The sequence below is a fragment of the Chiloscyllium plagiosum genome, unplaced genomic scaffold (assembly GCF_037043375.1).
Source record: "Chiloscyllium plagiosum isolate Xiang-an unplaced genomic scaffold, Cpla_swu_hap1 HiC_scaffold_24, whole genome shotgun sequence".
Lineage (NCBI taxonomy): Eukaryota > Metazoa > Chordata > Chondrichthyes > Orectolobiformes > Hemiscylliidae > Chiloscyllium > Chiloscyllium plagiosum.
In genome coordinates, this window is record NW_028270162.1 from 9,428,176 (window position 1) to 9,452,890 (window position 24,715).

Genomic DNA, 24,715 nt, shown 5'->3' on the forward strand with positions numbered 1-24,715 from the left:
ATTGGATATCCCAGACGATATGTTTTTCTGTCTTGCAGGCTGGATGTGACAATCTAATCATACTCTGTAAATGCTACAGTTTAGGGAATAACCTAATCACACATTGTTTGTGAAAATGATCTAATCGCTTCATATTGTTTTTGTGTGGCATGTGACTATGGGGGAGTGACAGGGATTGTGTCTTGCATGCATGACTGACTGTGATGTAAAACCCTGTATAAAGGGAGGATGGTTCCCTTCTTCAGAGAACCTCGCTTGACACTCTCTGCAAGCATCGCGAAGAGTGGTAAGTGATCCTCCAAACGCTTGTACTTGCTGAAATAAATCGTGGCTGTTCACAGAAGTTGGTGTATTGCAATTGTATCAAGCATGTAAGAATCTCAATATGACAGGCCCCTCATTCTTATAATTGTTCCTGTAAACTACTTGTGGGCCCCCTCCAACTTGAGCATTTCTTTCCTTGGATATGGGGCCCAAAAACTGCTCAAGATATTCCAAACACTAACAATATTCCAAATCCAGAGTCTTATACAGCTTCATCAGTACATCTCTGTTCTTGTTTTCTAGCCCTCTTGAAATGAATGTCAACAACTGCGAACTGAACTTGCATGTTAACTTTAAGAGAATCCTGAACTAGGGTCTTTAGTCGCTTTGTGCCTCAGATTTCCAAAGCTTTTTCCCATTTATACCAAAATGCATGATCTCACACTTTGCCACGTTTTTTTCCATCTGCCACTTCTTTGCCCACTCACCTAGTATATGTAAATCTTCTACAGCTTCCCCATTTCCTCAACACTTTGTCCCTCCCACTATCTTTGTGTCACCTGCAACAGTGGCAACAATGCCCTCAGTTCATTTGTCCAGATTGTTAATGCATAATAGTGTTCCCAACACAGACCCCTGTGGAACTCCATCAGCTACTGCTGCCATTCTGAAAAATACCCCCTTAAACGTACTCTCTGGCTTCTGCCAGTCAGCCAATCCTATCCATGCCAGTACCTTGTTCCTAACACCATGGATCTTAATTTGCAGACTCCTGTGAGGCACCTTGTCAAAGGCTTTCTGGAAATCCAAATAAATCATGTCCACAGGATCCCCTTTGTTAAAATTGTTCATTATTGCTGCTGCAAATAGATTTTTAAAGCCCTCTTTCTTTTATGTTTGTCAGTGTTTACTTAACATGGGGATAAAGATCTGATTTAATGCTACCTTCTCCAGTATAATTTTGTTTCTGTAATTGTGCTTCACTGTATACTTTCTGTATTGACACCTATGATCTTTTTAAACTTAATGAGCAATTTAAGATAGCACAAAATATAAGAGGTGAACTATACGAAAACTGAAGACCACTTAAGTAGAAGCGACCGAAGTGCTTCCCTTAATTGAATAGACTGTGAAGGGACATAAATATATTACTAGTCTTTGACAGAATTGCTGTTTGTATATGATGCACCTTATTATAGCCATATGTTCAGATATAAAAATCTGTCTAATAGAAAGTTGATGACAGGAGTTGAGCATGATGAATTGTCTTTCAGCTGTGTCTTGCAATTGAGTAAATGAAATGTAGAAACATAGAAGAAAGGAGCAGGAGGAGGCCATTCAGCTCTTTGAGCCAGTTCCACTATTCATCACGATCATGGTTGATCATCAAATTCAATAGCCTAATCCTGCTTTCTCCCCGTAACCTTTGGTCCCATTCATCCCAAATGCAATATCTAATTGTCTTTTGAATATCTTCAGTGTTTTGGCATCAGCTACTTCCTGAAGTAATGAATTCCACATGCTCACCACTCTTTGGGTGTAGAGAAAATGAGGTCTGCAGATGCTGGAGATCAGAGATGGAAATGTGTTGCTGGAGAAGCGCAGCAGGTCAGGCAGCATCTAGGGAACAGGAGAATCGACGTTTCGGGCATCAGCTCTTCCTCAGGAATCTCCTGAGGAAGGGCTGATGCCCGAAACGTCGATTCTCCTGTTCTCTAGATGCTGCCTGACCTGCTGCGCTTCACCAGCAACACATTTCCAACTCTTTGGGTGTAGAAATGTCTCCTTATCTCCATGTGGCTCAGTGGTTAGCCCTGCTGCCTCACAACGCCAGGGACTCTGGTTCAATTCCAGCCTCTGGCAACTGTTTGTATAGAGTTTGCATATTCTCACTGTGTCTGCATGGGTTTTCTCTGGGTGCTCTGGTTTCCTCTTGTGGTCCAATAATGTGCAGGTCGGGTGAATTGATAATGCTAAATTGCCCATAATGTTAGGTGCATTAGTCAGGGGTAAATATAGGGTAGGGGAATGGGTCTGGGTGGGTTACCTTTTGGAGAGTTGGTGTGGACTTGGGCCAAATGGCCTGTTTCCACACTGTTCAGCATCTACTCCAATCTAATCTATTCAATCTCTCCCTCTAGCTCAAATCCTCTAACCCTGGCAACATCCCTATAAATCTTTTCTGAACCCTTTTAAGTTTCACAACATCCTTCTGGTAGGAAGGAGACGAGAATTGCACGCAATATTCCAAAAGTGACCGAACCAACATCTTGCACAGTCAAATTATGACTTCTCAACTGCTGTTCTCAATACTCTGACCAATAAAGGAAAACATACCTAATGCCGCGTTCACTATCCTATTTACCTACGACTCTTTCAAGGAGCTCATCGGTCTGTAGTTCCCTGGCTTGTCCTTGCCACCCTTCTTGAATAGTGGCACCACGTTAGCCAACCTCCAGTCTTTCGGCATTTCACCTGTGACTATCGATGATACAAATATCTCAAGGGGACCAGCAATCACTTCCCTAGCTTCCCATAGAGTTCTAGGGTACACCTGATTAGGTCTTGGGGATTTATCCACCTTTTGTGTTTCAAGACACCCATCACCACCTCAGTAATACGGACATTTTTCAAGGTGTCACCATCATATCCCTGCATTCGATATCTTCCATCTCCTTCTCCACAGTAAACACTGATGCAAACTACTCGTTTAGTATCTCCCCATCTCCTGTGGTTCCACACAAAGGCTGCCTTGCTGATCTTTAAGTGACCGTATTCTCTCCCTAGGTACCCTTTTTGTCCTTAATGTGTTTGTGAAAACCCTTTGGACTCTCCTTAACTCTATTTGTCAACGCTATCTAATGGGGGACGAGCTGAGAATAGTTCACAGGTTGGTGCAACTCGAGGGCCAAAGGGCCTGTTCTGTGCTGTAATGTTCTATGTCCCCATTTTGCCATCCTGACTTCTGTCAAGTACACTCCTACTGCCTTTATATTCTTCTAAGGATTCACTCGATTTCTCCTATCGACAACTGACACATGCTACCTTTGTTTTCTTAACCAAACCTTCAATTTCTCTTGTCATCCAGCATTCCCTACACCTGCCAGCCTTTCCTTTCACCCTAACAGGAATATCGTGTCTCTGGACTCTCATTATCTTATTTCAGAAGGCATCCCATTTTCCAGCTGTCCTTTATCTGTGAACATTTGCCCCTCAAACAGCTTTTGAAAGTTCTTGCCTAATGCCGTCAAAATTGGCCTGCCTTCCAATTTAGCACTTCAATTTTTAGATCTGGTCTATCCTTTTCCGTCACTATTTTAAAACTAATACAATTATGGTCGCTGGCCCCAAAGTCCGGCCCCAAAGTCCTCCCCCACCTGACACCTCAGATACCTGCCTTGCCTTACTTCCCAAGAATAGGTCAAGTTTTGCACCTTCTCTGGTAGGTATATTCACGTACTGAATCAGAAAATTTTCTTGTACACACTTAACAAATTCCTCTCTATCTAAACCCTTAACACTATGGCAGTCCCAGTCTGTTTCCAAAGTTAATATCGCCTACCATAACCACCCTCTTTTTCTTAGAGATAGCTGAGATAGCTGAAACAAGTTTGTTTCTCAATTTCCCGCTGGCTAAATGGGGTCTATAATACCATCCCATTAAGGTGATCATCCCTTTCCTATTTCTCAGCTCCACCCAAATAGCCTCCCTGGATATATTTCTGGGAATATCCTCCCTCAGTACAGCTGTAATGCTATCCCTTACCAAAAACGCCACCCCTCCTCTCTGGCGCCGACCCCCCAATATCCTTCCTAAAGTTTATGTATCCTGGAACATTTAAGCTGCCAGTCCTTGAGCCATGTTTCTGTAATTGCTATGATGTTCCAGTCCCATGTTCCTAACTATGCCCTGAGTTATCTGCCTTTCCTGTTAGGCCTCTGGCATTGAAGTAAGTGCAGTTTAATTTATCAGTCCTGTTTGTTTTCTTCTTTGTTCCTGCTTGCTCTGACTGTTTGACTTGCTTCTTTTCTCAACTGTACCAGTCTCCGATTGATCTCTTTCCTCACAATTTCCCTGGGTTCCCTGATAGGATTCTCAACCAAAGACATTTATTGCTGATATAATCCTTGGTAACACGTAAACTCTCTCAAAACTCCCACATCCAGCAAGAAGAGCGTATCACTCTACTAAAGGCCATTTTTGCTCCTTCACAATCTACAGACCCAGAAAATAGCACTGTCTTATTGCTCTAAATAATACTGCTCCAGGCTAACTTAATACTTATGACTTATATTTTTAAAAATTAATCAAGCGATCTCAATAAAACGCCTAATCAAGAAAGAACCCACTGTACTCCCTATTGTAGATTTACAGCGAGGCTACATGTCCGTTTTTGTGCTGTGTCCTCACCCAAACAGGTCCCTCCAAGATCAGTTGTGAAGTTCACTGTTTGTTTTCCTAAATGCCCCCTGATGTCCAGAGATTCACTGCTCTGTCAATTTTCTTGCTCTCGAGCTGTTTCGTGCGTGCTCTGTCTCATGCAACAGCTTATAAAACAGTAATCGCTGCTCCTGGAATTCAAGGAAATCACCTCCAACACCTAAAATACCTCAAAGGAGCAGCTGTTTGAGCCACAAATTTCTTCTGTCCTGCATCTTAGAACCCAACAAAAACTGAACCTTTCCTCTTTTTTTTTTTGAAAAGCTTCTAAAGATACTAATCTGTTTCTTCAAATCTACTTGCTCAACTTTTTTATTCCATATCTTCATCTCTTGCTGGGACCTAGTGACAAGGTGTATGCAAGTATTGCTTGTGATTGCCTTGCCTCCAAATGTTTCTCCTGGTTTAGAATTGTCGTAATTTGACTGCTACTGCACGTTTGGTTGTATAATTTCTTGATTGGACAGAAGTTGAGCATTATCAAACAGATATTTCAAAGCTTTTCATCTTTCACTCATCTGATCAGTTTCAAGAAAAAACTAACCAATTTATATGCTATAGTAACATAGTGCTGATTAGTTAAACCCTGGTTGGTATGAAGGTGCAGTCAAAGTTGCAAACTATTCGTTGTTGACTAAAGAAACTGAGATCAGGAAGGTGGATTCAAGTCAAGATGTTGCCATGGGGATTGGCAATTATCATAGCAGTTTTCTCAAATGGTCCATTATGTGGAAAAATTTCTTTTGTCTATCTTGTACTGTGTATGAATATATGTAGCTTCCAATACATGCAAATAAGATTATCCCGTGAACATGACTGATTATTTTAAGCTGATTTTCATTGTAATTCTTTAAGATGGTCTGATAATTTAGTAAATCAGTTCAATAGCAAAATCACTCTTCTAACGTTATATTTTTTAAAAGTTTAGTTTCTTGCGTTTTTGTTCTATTGAGTGCCAGACTAGCTTTGACTTTGTCTTATTTGCAATCTTTAAATGATGAACGCTGCCATTTCCTTTTTGCTGCATCAGAATCCTGGATCTCCTTTCCCAACAATACTGTAGTTGTACTTGCTCCAAAACAACTATTTCAATCAAGAAAGTGGCTTACCTCACCACCACCACCATCTCGAAGGCAACAAATGCTGCTGACTTTGCCAGTGTCACGAACATCCCAGTAAGAAGAAAATGGGAATTGCATTGAATTGACAATTTAGTAACTAATTGTACAGCATAACAACTGTTTGGTCTGTAAGTCCTTTCACCTAACATTCTTCTTCACGAACATACTAAATGAACAGGCCAATTATTTAGCAGTTACATTACACAACAACTTCATGCAATAACCAACATAGCCACATCTGCCCTGTTGAACATTTTGTCTTTATTTGTCAATCTGTATTTGTCAATACTTTACATTTTTACAGAGCTTCATATTTTAAAAGAAAATGACCCACTGATCAAGCGTGGAAGGCTTAAGTTCCCAGATAGAGTTGTGCTTATTTCTTAAGGTGTGCAAATCAGCCCATTTAATTAAGTCTCATAATTCCCCTCCAAACACGAGCAGAATATGCTGTAGATGCTCAGATCTGGCTGCATTTACAGAGAGAGGCAAAAGCAGAGTGAACATTTCAGATCAGTAGCTTTCCACTAGAACAATTCTGATGAAAGATCATTGACCTGAAATTTAACCTTTTCCCTCCACGAATGCTGTCAGATCTGAATATTTCCAGGATTCTGTTTTAATTTCAGATTTCCAGCATCTCTACAATACTTTGATTATGTACTGCAAATACCTACCCCATCATATAAGTAGAAAGTTGGGTTTTCCCTGCTGTGGTCCCTCTGAATTTATTACCTATTGTAGATGGTGTAGAATCTAAGCAGGAGTTAACTATTTGATGTATTGAGTTTACTCTGGTATTCAGTAGGTTCGTGGTAATTTCTGTCAATATCATTCTCCTGGTAATCCTTGACACCCTTTGCCTCCAGAAATATATTTCTTAAAAATCAGCAACTTGGCTTCACCAGCCTTTTATGGAAGAAAATTCCATAAGTTTACCAGCCTCCAGTGAAGGAATCTCTTATTTCCCTCTGAAATGGCCTGTCATGAATCCTGAGACTGGCCTCTTGTTTTGGATTCATCGCCCGGGGAGACATTATCCCTGCAACCAGTCAGTCCGGCCTTTGTTAGTATTTTAATTTTCAGAGATTCCCAGTCATTATTCTAAGTCCAGTGAACATCATCCTAGTCAACCCAATCTCCCCTCTCACAACAAACTTGGCATCTCAGAAATAAGTCTGGTAATCAAATTCAGTCTGGTATGCAATTGAACAGTGAAGTTGGAGAAAAATAAATGTAATATTTTGTTTGTCTACATAATGAATCCACATCAGTTGAGTGAAGAAAATAAAGTGAACATGTTTTGAAGTTGTTACTGACATGACTAATTCTTTAGTCTTGGTTTATGTCTGACTTGTATGTAAAATTATTTTCACCTATGATGTAGTCAAAACAACTTTGCCTGTTGAAGAAAGATCATTTCATTGCACAAACTGGGTGCTTATATTTTGCAGTGCAAATGCAAAATTCATTTGAACTATTTCTGACTTTGTTTCTTGTGTATTTGAATTTAATTCTGGTAACCGTTTAACTTTTAAAGACTGATGTTTTAAGTGTAATGTCTACTTCATTAATTTCAATTATTTTCCGTATTAAGCAAAAAATAAACATGTTTAGTGAAAATATTCAGGCTACCTATTACATAGGATACTTCCTGTGTTAATTCATCTTATGCTCCTGTGAAATGCCTTTGGATGTGTCATTGTGTTAAAACAGTTAATTTTTTTGGAGCACCAGTGTCATTATTATAACGTTATACTCAGTTGCATGTTATAAAGCTGAGACCGTTATGTCGCTGAAAATCTGCTGAGGATCTTCAACTTAATGAATCATCCCAAGCAGCTTTAAAGTATGAACCACAAAAAGGTATTAGGTATGCTGACCAAATGCTTGAACAAGACAAGTTTTTTAGATTAGATTCTCTAGAGTGTGGAAACAGCCCTTCGGCCCAACCAGTCCACACCGACCCTCCGAAGAGTCACCCACCCAGACTCATTTCCCACTGACTAATGCACCTAACACCATGGACAATTTCGCATGGCCAGTTCACCTGACCTGCACATCTTTGGACTGTGGGAGGAAACTGACACAGACACTGGGAGAATGTGCAAACTCCACACAGTCGCCTGAGGCTGGAATCGAACCTGGGACCGGAATCGAACCTGGGACCCTGGGGTTGTGAGGCAGCAGTGCTAACCACTGAGCCACGAGTTATTTCAAAGGGGACAACCAAGTAGAGGGTCAGTAATCCAGGTGACTGAAGATACAGCCACCAGTAGTGGATAAATTAAGATCGCATGCACAGAAAGTGTGAATTTGAGGAGCGCAGATACCAGAAGATTATTTAACTGAAATACATTAGAAGGGGCAGTGTTAAAGCCATGGAGAGATTTCAAAATAAAGATGTAAACTTTAAAATGAAGTTGTTGGTCGATCAGGAGCCAGCGTAGATCAGCCAGCATCAATATCAGGTATCAAGGCTTTGTGCAAGCTAAGACAGGTTTGCATGTTTCAAGTTTGTGGGAAATGGTATGTAGGACACTAGTTAGGAGAGTTTATTGGAATAGTTGAGTTCTGAGATTTTGAAGGCATAAACAAACATTTTGGCAGCATCTAAGATGAGATAGATATGATGGTTGGTGTTAGAGAATTAGAAATAGGTGATCCTCGTGGCCTTATGAACATAAAGTTGAAAACCTATCTCTGCATCAAACACAACATCACAGAATGCAAATATAGAAACAAAAAATAGGAGCAGGAGTATGCCATTTGACCCTTTGAGCCTGTTCTGCCATTCACTCTGCCCATGGCTAACCTTTCTGACTCAATAGGGTGCCTGTTTTTGTTTTCAATTTTTACACTGGTTTTAGAGTTGGTAGCTAAGAATGGCATTTTGACCTTCTCAATATTTAATTGGAGTATTTCTGCTCATCCAGTACTGGGTGGAGAGTACCTAGCTGACAGTTTAACAGTGGTGGAATAGATGATTTGAGGGTGGGTTGAGGTGAATTGGGCTGTGTGCATGAAAACCATTTTTGTGCATGAAAACCATTTTTATGCTGAAGGTTAATCTCGGAGCAGTAAAATGGTGCGCCCTTGGTGAAAAGAGAATTTTGACTCAACTGTCCATATTTTAACCACCTGATGTTTTTGTCAGGAAAGCAGATTTTGTAGTTAATACTTAGCTGTTTTCATAGTTTATCCTAAATTAAAGGTGGTTTCTTTAAGTAAAAAGTGGCTTCATGATTTCTTTCTATTGAGTTGATTTTCTCACCACTATTCCAATCTTGAATGAAGTCAAGCTGTTTGAGGATTTGTGTATTGATTTGGATAAAGCGTCTTGTATTTTTTTTTGTATGGAATTATTGTAGCCCTGGTTTGTAATTGAAGATCATAAAACCAAGGGCTGCATTAAATAAGCTTACTACTGATACTTTTATTTTTTACAGTTGTATAATTAGATGTAGAGGAGCAGCAGGATTCAGCACTGTGCTGTCACTTTTCTGTCCAACTTGGATTTAACTTTGTGACACTAGATGATGTAATACTTGAAGTTTTTTAGGTTGGTGCATTGGTACCTGAAAAAGTGACCCCTTTTGATTCTGTGCAAAATGCTTGGCCTTTGGTGAATGTCTTAATTGTATCCCAAGTGTAATAGTGTTGTAGAGAATCTTCAGTTGGATTGACCACATCTATATACCAGTGAATGCTAGAAATGTATTCTGTTCAAATTCTGTTGATTTCAGTGAAGCACATGCTGGGTTATGAAATTTAGATAATTAAGCTGAAAATAATTGTTCTTGAAACAGAGTGGAACAGTTTTAAATGTATATGTGAAAAGGATTTTTTTTTTTTTAAAAAAAAAAAGGCTTTTTCTTACCAAGACAAGAGATATGTGCTTCACTGACTTGTTAGAATTGATGTGGAGGTGCTGATGTTGGACTGGGTTGGACAAAGTGGTTGGAGATTTAGAAGGTGCTGTTGGAGAGCCCTTGGTTAAGTTATAGAACGTACTTTAAATTGTACCCACTGTGAGTGAGTGTTGGAAGAAACAAATGTTTGATGTCATGTCAATCAAGCAAACTGCTTTTTCCTGGATGGTGTCAAACTTGAGTACTATTGGAGCTGCAATCATCCAGGCAAGTGGGAAGCATTCCATCACATTCCACTTGTGTCTTGTAGATGGGCGCTTAGGAGTTGGGAAGAATGAGTACTTCATTCAGAATTACCAATCTCTGACCGACTCATGTCGCCACAGTATTTATATGGTTTGTCCAGTTCATTTTCTGGTCAATGGTGACCTGCATGCTAATTAAAGGGGTTTAACAATGGTAATGCACTGAATGTCAAAGGGCAGTTGTTATATTCCATCTTGCTGGAGATGATCATTTCATGGCACTTGTTGCCATGAATGGAACTGGTGTCTTGGAGCTGAGGTGATTGATCTCCAAGAACTATAACCATCATCCTTTTTGCTCAATATAACTGCCAGCAATGGAATTCTTTTTCAAATTCTTGTTGATTCCAGTTTTGCTAGGGCTCCTTGATGTCATACTTTGTCAAAGGCTGCCTGCATGTTGAAGATAACCTGTCACCTAATGTAGTTGTGCTCTTCTAGCCCCCTTTTTTTAAGGCATATAATCAAGTATCATATTTGGCCATGTTAGCAAACAGAACTGACCATTTAAGATGTTTTACTCCGGAACAAATCACTGTTGGTTACCTTTTGAGCCAAAATAGTTATAGATTCATAGAGTCATAGAGATGTACAGCATGGAAACAGACCCTTTGGTCCAACCAGATATGTCAACCTAATCTAGTCCTCCGTGACAGCACCCGGCCCATATCTCTCCAAACCCTTCCAATTCATATACCCATCCAAATGCCTCTTAAATGTTGCAATTGTACCAGCCTCCACCACTTCCTCTGGCAGCTCATTCCAAACACGTACCCACCCTCTGCATGAAAAAGTTGCCCCTTAGGTCTCTTTTATATCTTTCCCCTCTCAACCAAAACTTATGCCCTCTAGTTCTGGACTCCCTGACCCCAGGGAAAAGACTTTGTCTATTTATCCTATCCAAGCCCCTCATAATTTTGTAAACCTCAAAGGTCACTCTTCAGTCTCCTTAGCTCCAAGGAAAACAACCCCAGCCTGTTCAGCCTCTCCCTATAACTCAAATCCTCCCAACCCTGGCAACATCCTTGTAAATCTTTTCTGAATCCTTTCAAGTTTCACAACATCTTTCCGATAGGAAGGAGACCAGAATTGTATGCAATATTCCAACAGTGGCCTAAGCAATGTCCTGTACAGCCGCAACATGACCTCCCAACTCCTGTACTTAATACTCTGACCAATAAAGGAAAGCATACCAAACGCCTCCTTCATCTACCTGTGACTCCACTTTCAAGGAGCTATGAACATGTACTCCAAGGTCTCTTTGTTCAACAACACTCCCTAGGACCTTACTATTAAGTGTATAAGTCCTGCTAAGATTTGCTTTCCCAAAATGCAGCACCTCACATTTATCTGAATTAAACACCATCTGCCACTTCTCAGCCCATTGGTCCATCTGGTCCAGATCCTGTTGTAATGTGAGGTAACCCTCTTCGCTGTCCACTTCACCTCCAATTTTGGTGTCATTTGCAAACTTACTAACTGTACCTGTTATGCTCACATCCAAATCATTTATGTAAATGACAAAAAGTAGAGGACCCAGCACCGATCCTTGTGGTACTTCACTGGTCACAGGCCTCCAGTCTGAAAAACAGCCCTCCACCACTACCACCCTCTGTCTTCTACCTTTGAGCCAGTTCTGTATCCAAATGGCGAGTTCTCCCTGTATTCCGTGAGATCTAACCTTGCTAATTAGTCTCACATGGGGAACTTTGTTGAACACCTTACTGAAGTCCATATAGATCACATCTACCGCTCTGCCCTCATCAATCTTCTTTGTTACTTCCTCAAAAAACTCAATCAAGTTTGTGAGTCATGATTTCCCATACACAAAGCCATGTTGACTATCCTTAATCAGTTCTTGCCTTTCCAAATACATGTACATCCTGTCCCTCAGGATTCCCTCCAACAACTTGCCCATCACCGATGTCAGGCTCACTGGTTTATAGTTCCCTGGCTTGTCCTTACCACCCTTCTTGAACAGTGGCACCACGTTAGCCAGCCTCCAGTCTTCCGGCACCTCACCTGTGACTATCGATGATACAAATATCTCCGCAAGAGGCCCAGCAATCACTTCTCTCGCTTCCCACAGAGTTCTAGGGTACACCTGATGAAGTCCTGGGGATTTATCCACCTTTACCTGTTTCAAGACATCCATCACTTCCTTCTCAGTAATCTGGACATTTTGCAAGATGTCACCATCTATTTCCCGACAGTCTATGTCTTCCGTATCCTTTTCCACAGTAAATACTAATGCAAAATACTCATTTAGTATCTCCTCATTTTCTGCGGCTCCACACAAAGGCCACCTTGCTGATCTTTGAGGGGCCCTATTCTCTCCCCAGTTACCCTTGTGTCCTTCATGTATTTGTAAAAACTGTTTGGATTCTCCTTGAGATAACTTTGGCATATATAATTATGTCCCCTTTTTGCCCTCCTGATTTCCCTCTTAAGTATGCTCCTACTTCCTTTATACTCTTCTAAGAATTCACTCGATCTATCCTGTCTATACCTGATATATGCTTGCTTCCTCCTCTTAACCAAACCCTCAATTTCTTTAGTCATCCCTTTACTTACCAGCCTTTCCTTTCACCCTAACAGGAATATACTTCTCTGGATTCTCGTTATCTCATTTCTGAAGGCTTCCCATTTTCCAGCCGTCCCTTTACCTGCGAATATCTGCCCCCAGTCAGCTTTCAAAAGTTCTTGCCTAACACCATCAAAATTGGCCTTTCTCCAATGTAGAACTTCAACTTTTAGAACTGGTCTATCCTTTTCTATCACCTATTTTAACTCTAATAGAACTATGGTCACTGGCCCCAAAGTGCTGCCCCACTGACACCTCAGTCACCTGCCCTGCCTTATTTCCCAAGCGTAGATCAAGTTTTGCACCTTCTGTAGTAAGTACATCCACATACTAAATCAGAAAATTGTCGTACACACTTAAGAAATTCCTCTCCATCTAAACCCTTAACACTATGGCAGTCCCAGTTGATGTTTGGAAAGTTTTTAAAATCCCCTACCATAACCACCCTATTATTCATACAGACAGCTGAGATCTCCTTACAAGTTTGTTTCTCAATTTCCCTCTGACTGTTAGGGGGTCTATAATACAGTCCCAATAAGGTGATCACCCCTTTCTTATTTCTCAGCTCGAAACTTTATTGCTGGAACAGCACAGCAGGTCAGGCAGCATCCAGGGAACAGGATGCCTGTTCCCTGGATGCTGCCTGACCTGCTGTGCTGTTCCAGCAATAGTTTCAACTTTGATCTCCAGCATCTGCAGACCTCACTTTCTCCTTATTTCTCAGCTCCACCCAAATAACTTCCCTGGATGTATTTCCGAGAATATCCTCCCTCAGCACAGCTGTAATGCTATCCCTTATCATAAATACCAACCTCCTTCTCTCTTGCCTCCCTTTCTATCCTTCCTGTAGCATTTGTATCCTGGAACATTAAGCTGCCAGTCCTGCCCATCCCTGAGCCATGTTTCTGTAATTGCTATGATATCCCAGTCCCATGTTCCTAACCATCCCCTGAGTTCATCTGCCTTTCCTGTTCGGCACCTTGCATTGAAATAAATGCAGTTTAATTTAGTAGTCCTACCTTGTCCCTGCCTGCCCTGACTGTTGGACTCGTTTCTGTTCTCAACTGTACCAGTCTCAGATTGATCTCTTTCCTCACTATATCTCTGGGTCTCACCCCCCTACCTTACTCGTTTGAATCCTCCCGAGCAGCTCTAGCAAATCTCCCTGCCAGTATATTTGTCCCCTTCTAATTTAAGTACAATCCATCCTTCTACCCCAAAAGAGACTCCAATGATCCAAAAATGTGAATCCTTCTCCCATACACTAGCTCCTCAGCCATGTGTTACTCATCCTACCCTCACTAGCTCATAGCATCGGGAGTAATCTTGAGGACGTCCTTTTTAAATTTCTACCTAACTCTCTCTGTAATCTTCCTTCAGAATCTCAACCTTTTCCCTTCCTATGTCGTTGGTTCCAATGTGTACAATGACCTCTTGCTGTCCCCTCTCCCCCGTGAGAACATTCTGCACCCTCTCTGAAACATCTTTGATGCTGGCACCATGGAAGCAACACACCATTTTGCTTTTTCTCTGGTGGCTGGTCTGTCTGTACCTCTGACTACAGAATCCCCTAACAACACAATTGATCTCTTGGAAGCTGACGTACCCCTCATTGCATTAGAGCCAGTCTCAATACCAGAAACTTGGTTGTTCATGCTACATTCCCCTGAGAATTCATCACCCCCTACCTTTTCTAAAACAGCATACCTGTTTGAAATGGGTATATCCACAAAAGACTCCTGCCCTCGGTGTCTACCTCTCTCTCCTCTCCTGGAGTTAACCCATCTATGTGAGACTCCCCCCCCCCCCCCCCCCCCCCCCCCCCCCCCTTCCTATAACTGCCATCCATCACATACTGTTGCTGTTGCAAATTCCTCATTGCTTCCAACTGTCTCTTCAACCAATCCATTCAATCCGATAAGATTCACAGCCAACAGCACTTATTGCAGTAAACCTTAAACTCCCACATCTGACAAGAAGTACATATCAGCGCAGCAGGTCAGGCAGCATCCAGGGAATAGGAGAATCGACGTTTCGGGCATAAGCCCTTCTTCAGGAATGGCTTATGCCCTGAAGAAGGGCTTATGCCCGAAACGTCGATTCTCCTGTTCCCTGGATGCTGCCTGACCTGCTGCGCTTTTCCAGCAACACATTTTCAGCTCTGATCTCCAGCATCTGCAGACCTCACTTTCTCCTCAAAGAAGTACATATCACTCTATTAAAGGCATGAAATATGAGAAGAGCATAATGCATCTTAACCTTTTGTTGGAACATTGTCAGCTTGAAGTTTACAATTCAAATACAGCATCATTTCTCCCAGGCTTCATTAGTTTAACCTGAGTCTTCAATATTACATAACACTTGCATGGTTTCCTGTTGCATTGAGTTCTTGAAGTCAGAGGGATTTTGAGGTTGCTGTATCTGTTACTGTTGCAAGAAGCAATGAAATTTCTTTGGAAATGCTTGATTTGTTAACTTGTCTATTAGATTGATCTGTGAAGCTGTCTGCTGGGCAACTTCATAATTTTGTACTTCAAGTCCTGAGGAAAGAATGTTAGCAATAAATTCATCTGATGTATGATTATGTCTATCTCTTAGAAAAATTGAGATGAAACATGTAATATATATTACATTTTTGAATTTTGATTTCAAAGTGGAGCTGGATAATTGTGGATGAGTTCTGTGCTGTTGCATTTAAAGATCAGAAAATCAATCCAGAGCAATGACCTAAATACGTCCATTCCAAGAAGCATATGACTGCTTTTATACTATTGGATTTATGATGGGCAAAGTGACCACATTAAGGCAATTAGTTTAGCTTTGATTTCAGAACAGAAATTTCAGATTTTTCAGAAGAGCCCAAGTTCAGTTCAGAAAGTAGGATAGTTTCTCCCAGAAGGGGAATCATGTCAGTTGAAAGGAATCATTCACCTGAATAGAAATTGTTTCCACTATGTGGAGATTCCAAGCTGGAAGAACTTGTGCCCAAGTTTTCAGGTTGCTGGATCCGAGTAAGGTTACTCCATCAGTGTTTTGAGAGGTTCATCCCAGCAGACTGAAAGGATTTTTTTTTTAAATGGCCTCCATTGTCAAAAGTAAAATAAGCTGGAAAGCCATAAGTTGAGTGGAGATTTAAAAAAGTTGAGATTAGTGTTATAGTTTTCTGGGATCGAGTCTTTGTAATGGGCAGTTTGAAATTGGTTAATGTTAAGATCTTTGTAACTGTAACCTTGTTTGTTCATTTGAAAAAAATAAGTCCTGTTGTGAACACATTTGTGTTAACCACCAAGTTGGCCAACTGCAAAAAAAAAGTCTACAAAATCAAGTCTTGAGACCTGACTTGAATTGGCCTCAGAAGCACAGAAGTAGTATTTTGCTTTTAGTGCTGAACTGCTGCATAACAAGGATAAATATTTGTGATTTTGTCTTGCCAAAACATGACATAAGTAAACCATGCCAGTTTGAAGAGTTTTAAAAATAGTATTTGCTATAATGAGGCACGTTTTTTCAAGTACAGGAATCTTTAATTTGCTTCATTCTGTAGGTTACTTTTTTCCCCACTATAAAGGCTTTTTTGACAAGTTTCCTTTTTTTACAGGATCAGTGTTGTTTTTCATAAACACTTTTTTTTACTTGTACTTGTTATGATCTGAGAGAGAGATTACAAACTGCCTGTAGCAGGAATTGCAACAAGTAACCTTGACACAGATTTCATTAATCAGCACAAGAACAATAGTGCTCAGTTTGGGCTTTCTTTTAGATCACTGTAAACCATCCTGCACTTGAAAAAAAAGGCAGTTAATTATCTAAGCTGCTTATCAAGCAGATGATGCATGGAGTGTTCACATCAACTGATAAAATTGGTCTTGGAATAAATTAGGCTAAATTTGGGAACATGGAAGAGTTTGAGTTGATATAATTGCTAATTTTAAGCTGCTTTTTAGTAATTTGGAGAGGGCAATATGATACTGGGGAGTAAAATTAGCATGAATGATTTTAGACCACCATTAATTACATGAGTTGAAAGAACAACAAAGACTTCATCTGTCTTTGTAGTTAATTAATTTGGAGTCACAGGCCAAATAGGCAAGTTGAGTTTTTTTATTCATTCACAGGATAAAGATGTCACTGGCTAAGCAACATTTATTACCCAGAGGGCAGTTAAGAGTCAACCTCATTGCTGTGGGTCTGGAGTCACATGTAGGCCTTTCCAGGTAAGTGTGGTAGTTTTCTTCTCTAAAGGACATGAGTAAACCAGATGGGTGTTTTCAGCAATCAGATATGTTTCATAGAAATATCTCTCTGCTGGCCTTTTCTGAAAGCTGTCATAAAATCGTGAATTTTCTTTGCTATTGTAATTAGTACAGTTTATATTTACTTTAAGTTTCGACCGGATGCATTAGTTAGTATGGGATGTGGATGGTCAAAACTGAAAGTACACTTTTTTGATAAGCATCCATCAAGCAATTTGATGGAACTACACAATTTTTAAAAAGTGTGGCAAAATGCTAATGCGCACTGTCCTTGTGATTTATTTTGTAATCTGTCATTAGAAACATTTGCTTTCTACTAGCAATCTACACAATTCCATAAGTCATATATATTTGTGCAATTATGCAATGCTGCTCAGGAGATTGTGACCCTGACTCTGTTTTTGTGGAAAAATGAGAAGATTTATTTTAAGTTGCATTCAGTCCTGAGGAGTGCATGTTATCCAATCAACTCATGGAAATTAGTCTCTTGGCCTCCTGTTAAACATATTCAGGCAGATCTAATAACATGAAACAAGATGTGCTTTCTCTTGTGCAATATCTGTTCATTTTTATGATTTTAGTTGCATGATGTCATGAGCCGAATTCCTGATTCGTGATAGCGGAATGTTTCATTTGTTTTGTTTTGAATCGAGCTACTTTATATTCAATTGTATACAGTCAGTTAACATATTCTCAGGAAAGTTAAAAATCTAGTGTGTCATGTAGGAAGCGAAACTTTAAAATTAAACAGTTGCATTATTCTATGCTGTTCAACGTTAATGTCCGCGTTGGTATTGCTTCCACCTCGGCCTCCTTTGTAATTGTATTGAACAGTTGGACATTATCAGAATAAGGAATGCTACACCCACAGCGGCTAAGTATAATTTTTGGACCTTGTCAGGCATGGCCAAGTTAATGTTTTTGTGAAAACTGGAACAAGTCCCAGCCTAAGTGTTGTGGCTCAACTTTGAGCCTCTGGAAGACAGCTCACCGCTGCTGCCACCTCAAGGGCAGCTAGGGATGGGCAATAAATAAACCTGGGGACTTAATCTTCCTGCTGATGTTTGGAAATATTTTGTGCAGTGAGTGGTGGAGATTGTAGAATTGTACAAATCTGTAATCTTAGCCTGTTTCTTTGTGGTCCTTTGACTCTTGTTAAGTCTTGCAAATGTGTAATGTCTATGTAGGTGAGCTGTTGGCAGCATGTCTACTTGCAGTCTAACATGAGCAACTTGCCATAAGAAACCGAGCAATATTCTGCCACTAGTATATATATGCAAGTTCTGCCAGTAACCTGAATGGATGTGGAGGTGATAGTTTAGTCTCTGCTCATTCATACTTGTTTTAATTAGACTAGATTCCCTACAGTGTGGAAACAGGCCCTTCGGCCCAACAAGTCCACAACGACCCTCCGAAGAGCAACTCACCCAGACCCATTCCTCTTCTTTTACCCCTGACTAATCCACCTAACACTACGGGCAATTTAGCATGGCCAATTCACCTAACCTACACATCTTCGGACTGTGGGAGGAAAGCAGAGTACCCAGAGGAAACCCACGCAGGCACAGGGAGAATGTGCAAACTCCACACAGATGGTTACCCGAGGCGGGAATTGAACCCGCCTCCCTGGCGCTGTGAGGCAACAGTGTTAACCACTGAGCCACTGTGCCACCCAACTTATCTTTGGAAGAAAAGTGATGCGGTGATTGTGTAATTTTGTTTTGCATCAAGGCCTAGGAGTGGAGAGCCACCCACAGGTTTCATTCCTGATTATTAGCTAATGACCCTTGCTTTTAAAGTAGGGACGACGTGGATGTTGAAAGCGTTGGATTCTTATGTTGGCTGTTTGCAGTCTCGAGTATTTCATTCCCTTATGTAGTAGCTCACAACTGCTTTCAAATTTTAATTTTTTGATTTGCATGTTGTGTAGGGAAAAGGGAGGTCACAAGTATGCTGAATCCACTTGTTAACTGACAAAGATACATTTCCCTGTCGTAGCTTCTGTTAAACTGCTAGTCTCCTGGCTGCTGCATGGCTATCCTCCTTGCACAACTCTGGTTCTGATGAGTTCAGTAATGTGAAACGTTTAGATTTGCATGGCTCGATATTGCTTCAAATGGCTTTGGAGTCCTAACCTTTTGTAATGATTTTAATTTTCATTTGGAAGGACAATATTTCTATATCTTTGACCTTGTAATTGCTGCCAAAATGCAGAGCTTGCTAGTTCCTGGCTTCATATGAACAGGAATATTAAAGCACAATTTATTTAATACTTCATTATTTGTTGTCACGTACTGTATAAAGTGATTGACTTGAGCTCAATTTAAATGAATCAACAGTCAGAGGCAATTTAACTGCACGGATTTGTGAACAATATTAAGTCTGTCTGCATAACTATTTTGATTGAGCTCTCTAAATGTACTGTCTAAATATAATCAGGTATCAAAAAGACTTTTTGGAATACTTTTCGAAACCAAACTTATGTTTTGTCAAGCATCTGTTCTCATATTGGAATTTTGGCTTTTGTCTAGCATTCGCTGCTGTTGAATTGAGCCACCTGTGTAAATGAACAACTGCTGTATCTGTGAAGAATTGCAACAGTGTGTGCTTTGTATAATGACAATCGAACAATCATGCACGGCTATATTTGTTAATGGAGGAATATTGCACAGTTGAATGATCATTTGATTTTAAATTTGACTTTCTTAGTCATTGAACATTTGAATTAATTGCAATTTATAACCACCTTGGAAATATTTGACTGCTTAAAACTACATACTTGGACAAAAATGCACAAGTGTCATTATTTAATTGTTCTTGTACATCTTTCCCTGTTTTGGCCTACTTGAAATTAAAACAAAAGATTCAAAATGCACAAGGATTGCTTGCTAAGTTTGATCATTTGAATTTACACTTCAACAATTTGGCAGTTAAGTTTAACTGTGCTCAGTTTCAACATCTGTGTTCATTTGCAAAATCTTGATGAAAATAAGAAATGAAGACGAAGGCCATAGCATTGTCACAGTTCTTAGAAATACAATTAATTTAGAAGTGCTATGATCATCCTGAGAGGAAATTTGGCACCTATTTTATGCATAACAAAGCCCTACAGAGAATGGAAGGTGGGTAGTCTGTTCAAGTTTGTGGTGCTGGTTAAGGGAGGTGTTGGACACTCCATGCTATGGAATTCTTAGCATCTGCCTGTTGAGGTCAGGATCTTGGTTTGACGTATCACTGAAGGCATGCATACCCTACAATGTTGCAACCTCTTATTGTGATGTCTGTGTGTTAAGTGGGCACACAGATTTAAATGACACAAAGTAGTTGTGCTTAGTTTCAAAAATAAATGTCTTTTTCTTTGAAACTGCGCACCCTTTGTTTCTTCAAATTAATTTTGAAAACTCTCCAGTTTTTGCTTGTGCCGGGAGTAATTGACACGAAACCAGCATTAGGCCCCCTTGCTACAGTTTAGTGGAATCCCCAGGGAGCTTCATATCCCTACAGCTTTTTTATATGCAGGTGTGAATCGTGAGTTCCCTGTCTATTGGATGTTCAAAGGTTTTCAATTCCACTACCTTGTGAGTTAGATGGTTTGATTCGGTTGGTTTAGGTGCTTCAGGGATGTAAATTTGAGGTGTTTTGTGTTTTTTTTGCTATGGCACTCTGCTTCTCAATTAATGTTGAAAGTGTTATTTGAAGCTAAGAAACTCTGAACTCTGTCATATGAAGGCTCCAGAAAGAGGCTGTGAGACTCTCAAGATAGGGAATTGAGCCACAGTAAAGTCAATCCCTCGAGATGTAAAGGTAAGGAAATTCTCTCTGGAATAACTCCTGTAAAAGAGTGCATTCTGCGATTAACTGGATTGGATGTTATCCTTGTTTCGAAATCTCTAATTTTGTTATGTGCACTAATAACATCAACTGGGAATCATCATGCCTGTAATTTTGAACTCTTAATCATGTAAATCCTAGGGAACACAGTCTTACATTTTATAATCTCCCCTTGTAATGTAACCATTCGAGTACAGGTATAATTCTGATGAATCTATGGGTTTCACTCCCTCAATCCAGTAAGTACATTCCTGATGAAGGGCTTATGCCCCAAACGTCGACTCTTCTGCTCCTCGGATGCTGCCTGACCTGCTGTGCTTTTCCAGAGCCACACTTTGACTCCACATCTTTCCTAAGATGTAGTACATGATTTAATTTATGGGTAAAACACTCCTGTCAGTTTGCTATGATCTGATTGTATTTTATATGTTAATTCTTGTAACATATATCATCAAGACTGGGTTCTGGTTTAGCTGCATATCTTGAAGTTTATCTGCAAGGCTGACTAAGCGGTTTTAAAATCTCCAACTTGGACACAGTCTGGCTTCTGTGTTTACTGACGACATGGAGCAGTCCTAATAGCCTACTTGCAGTTGCTATTAGGACTGCTCCTGAAGATATGGGTATATTTTCATACTGGATTCTCATCCCATGTCATAATACTATCTATCTGTCTTAAAGGTATACCGCCTATCCAATCTGGAATCTATGCACAAATACAATTGTAGCCATACTTGCTTGCAATTCTCAAAATGTATTTTAACCAGCGCTTTGTACTAGTTGAAATATGATTTCTATCTCCTTGTATCCATCCAGCAGTCCTCCTATATAGGTTAGTGTTCCATTATCCCTGCCTCGCTTCCCACTCTACTTTGGCTTCCCTCCTTCTTCTGAATATTTTGACTTTGACCAAAGATTTGGTTTCAGGCAGCACTCTCTTAAATTATGTTTCTTCATGTGGTTGCCCCCAGATTTCTATGTGTTAGAGTTGGAAGTGACAGTTGAAAACCTGGGCGAATTTCCTTTTACCACCCAGTATTCATCAAGGGACGCTGTGACAGTGCTGCTGGCAGGTGACTAGATTTTCAACATGCCAATACCCATGTAACACCTGTGTATATACAAATTAAGGTAACTCCTTGCACAACCCCTTCCTACCCAGCAGGTTCTCAGCGAGGTTTGCAATGCAAATTAATTTCTTGAAGAATCACTAGCAATCGCAGTGATTGGACTGTAGTCGAGACCTGTTGTGTATAAATGTGTATGTCAAGGCAAAAATGTTAACTAGAAACGTGAACGTTGAGTTAGAAAGAAAATTGCATTAAAAAGCTTGATATCAGTTATCCTGACTTTGAAGTGCTGTTTTAACAAATTAACCTGTTTGGTTGTCTAAACTAAGTGGTGTGAATATGGCCAGGATAGTGCTGTTTCACAGCACTGGCCATCCTTCATCCAGAAACATTCCTGAGTTTTTAAACAAACACTGAACGAATCTGTTCTTGGGTCTGTAAATAATTGGCATAGCATTAGATGTGAGGAGACACAACGCTACCATAAATGGTAAACTGCCAAATGTTAGATCTGTGTGTTATTGCCATTAATAGCTTCTGAAGTTGACAGGTCTGCTGTATTCCCCTTGATGAAATAGTGGACATAAGGCATGATATAGGCTGAGTTTCAGAAGTGGTTCTTTGTTCAAACCTTTTTATCTTGTGTGTGGATAAGAAAAAATTGTCTGCACATCTGAGATATCTATATGTTTGAGAACGGATGGGAGAGGAATTGAAAATCTGAGTCTACTGCACTTTGTCCTGTGAAGGTTAATGATGGTAATATTGGAATAAACACTTTGCTGCTGTTCGAATTTAATACTATTGAAATTCACTGAGAGATTTCGGATTTGTCTATTGTTGACTGACCTGTTTCAAAATGTGGCGGAAGGCAACTCTGTTATGGGAATTAAGGGATGATCAAATAAATCCAGGAGTATAATTTTGAATTTTTCTTTCTCTTGCAAGTTGCCTGAAGAATAACTGAAGAAATGTGGTGTGAATGAACGATTGCTCCTGTTGGTTTCTTGCTCCTGTTGCTCACATCTTATCCAAAAGTGAACTGAGATGCTTAACAGCTGAGAGGAAGCAGCATTGATTGCGAACCAAATGCAGTTCAGAGAAATGATATGCATAATGTTCCTGATGAAATTAGAAGTTAAATATGTTGTACAGGCAAGAGAAGAGATTGGAGAAGAATAAGGCAGTTTGCCATTGTGTAGAATTTATTAACAATCCATAGGTATGGCACAAGTTCCCCAGATCACGAGCATAAGCATGCACGTAGGTTGACTTATTGAAGGGTGATTGGTTAGTTCTTAAGGAGAACAGTTTTGGCGAATGGAAAGACTATGTAGATTTCGTCTGAGCATATTTATGAAGGAATAGAATGAAATTATCAGACATGCTAGAGAGATGTTGAACTGGGAACTAGTTTTGTCAGTGCCCCATTAGACGATGTGAAGAAATTAAGACAATGGTTCAACCATTATACTGCAAAAAATGGGAGGTTTAAGCATTGAGGTCATGGGAATTGAAGAAAGTTTGGAGATTGTTGGAAGCCTTGCTGATTTTTGAAATTTTTTATTGGGATTGGAACTTTGAACTATGAGATGAGAGCTAAAGGCAACCTTTGGACTGTGAACAGCAGCTTGTGTAAGCTAGTTTGTTTTTGATTTTTTTTGTTATTGAGGCCAGGTCAGAAGATTAATTGCAGGTTGTTTCTTGATTTTAAAAACACTATTGTATAGACACTTGGATGCCAGAGAGGCCATATGCTGAAGCATATGGCAGATGTTTGAATGTTTACTGAGACCTCATGGGGAGGCAGTCAATCTGGCGGAGAGGGGCCAGCGTTTACCTGGTTTTTGAACTGTATTTGCGTCAGGACTTTGCTCACAAAAACTATAGGTTTCTACCTGTTTGTCTTCTAATTAGCAACTATTGAAAGTTTTGGAGAGTAGAATTTGTTTATAAAAGCTAAATGAATATTCATTGGAACCTACTGGAAGCTATGTGCATGCATTAGTGTGGTCAGAAACCAAACAAGATATAATCCTATACGCAAGTGATCTCAAGGATTACGGAATTTAAATCAACTGGCTGGTTATGTCTCATTTATTTTTCTCTTTTGATTTATATCTTAACTTTTTATGTGAGAATGGGGACTAGAATTAAAGAGGATAGGATTTTAATAAATATTAATTAACTATTGTTTTATTTTGTTCTGCTCAAGCTTCTGTATTGTTAAATTATTATATCGCCTCAAATTGTAAACCTGGTGTCTCGTATTGAGTATTCTCAAAGTCTGGTACTGGCTATTCAAAAGTCAGGTTAAAATCCATTGGGATTGATTTTGAGGGGCTTTGCGTATTTTGATGTTACTGCGTTGCAAACACAAGGATAGAGAGGCAGATTTGATTTGGCTGTTTGTCTCTGTTATAACAAGACGTTGAGTGCAATCATCTGTCAAAAGTGATAGACCTAAGATGCATTGCAGTTTTGGAACAACTGGAAGGGAGATTAGATTTCCACGAATGTGACTTTGGGGGTGGGTAGACATGTTAACTTATTTACCACTGCCTTAGATACTGAAGGCAGTGACATCAGCGTTGAAGAGCAAAGTTCCACAGGTGCCTCACGTGCAACCATTTACAGCTGTTTCAAACCCAATGTTGTTCAGTGAAGTAATTGTTCAGTTTATCAAACATAAGTCCAGAAATGGATTTTAAAAAGAAATGTGCTGATACGTACTTCACTTGAGTGGTATATGGTTCATTATCTTTGTTGAGAATCACAGTAATCTAATGTTGATTTTATGTTGGTGCAAGGACTTGTTGAATTGTTTGAAGCATCACATTTGGAATAAACTTTCAGGGAAATCCAGATTTTGGCTATCTTGTGGAACTGCATGTTTGACTTTAGTAGGCCAGTTAGTGTTAGAATTGTTGAATTTGGGCAAAAAAATAAAATGGAGAGACGAGCCTTGTTGTGC

At 39.9% G+C, this 24,715-nt stretch overlaps 1 protein-coding gene across 10 annotated transcripts in view; it reads left to right on the forward strand.

Annotated features, from left to right (window-relative positions):
* arvcfb (ARVCF delta catenin family member b) overlaps nt 1-24,715 on the forward strand; it is a 322,810-nt gene that overhangs the window by 128,858 nt on the left and 169,237 nt on the right. Inside the window, exon 3 of one of the 10 annotated variants that reach the window (XM_087999879.1) lies at nt 16,703-16,801. The exons of 8 other annotated variants lie outside the window; for them this stretch is intronic. Coding sequence is in view for 1 of the 2 variants with exons in the window: in XM_043715412.2 (XP_043571347.2) it covers nt 22,495-22,500 (6 nt within the window). In the remaining variant the exon portion in view is untranslated. Of the gene's footprint in view, nt 1-16,702; nt 16,802-22,345; nt 22,501-24,715 lie in introns of those variants that run through there. One more of the 10 variants, XM_043715412.2, reaches the window with a different exon arrangement.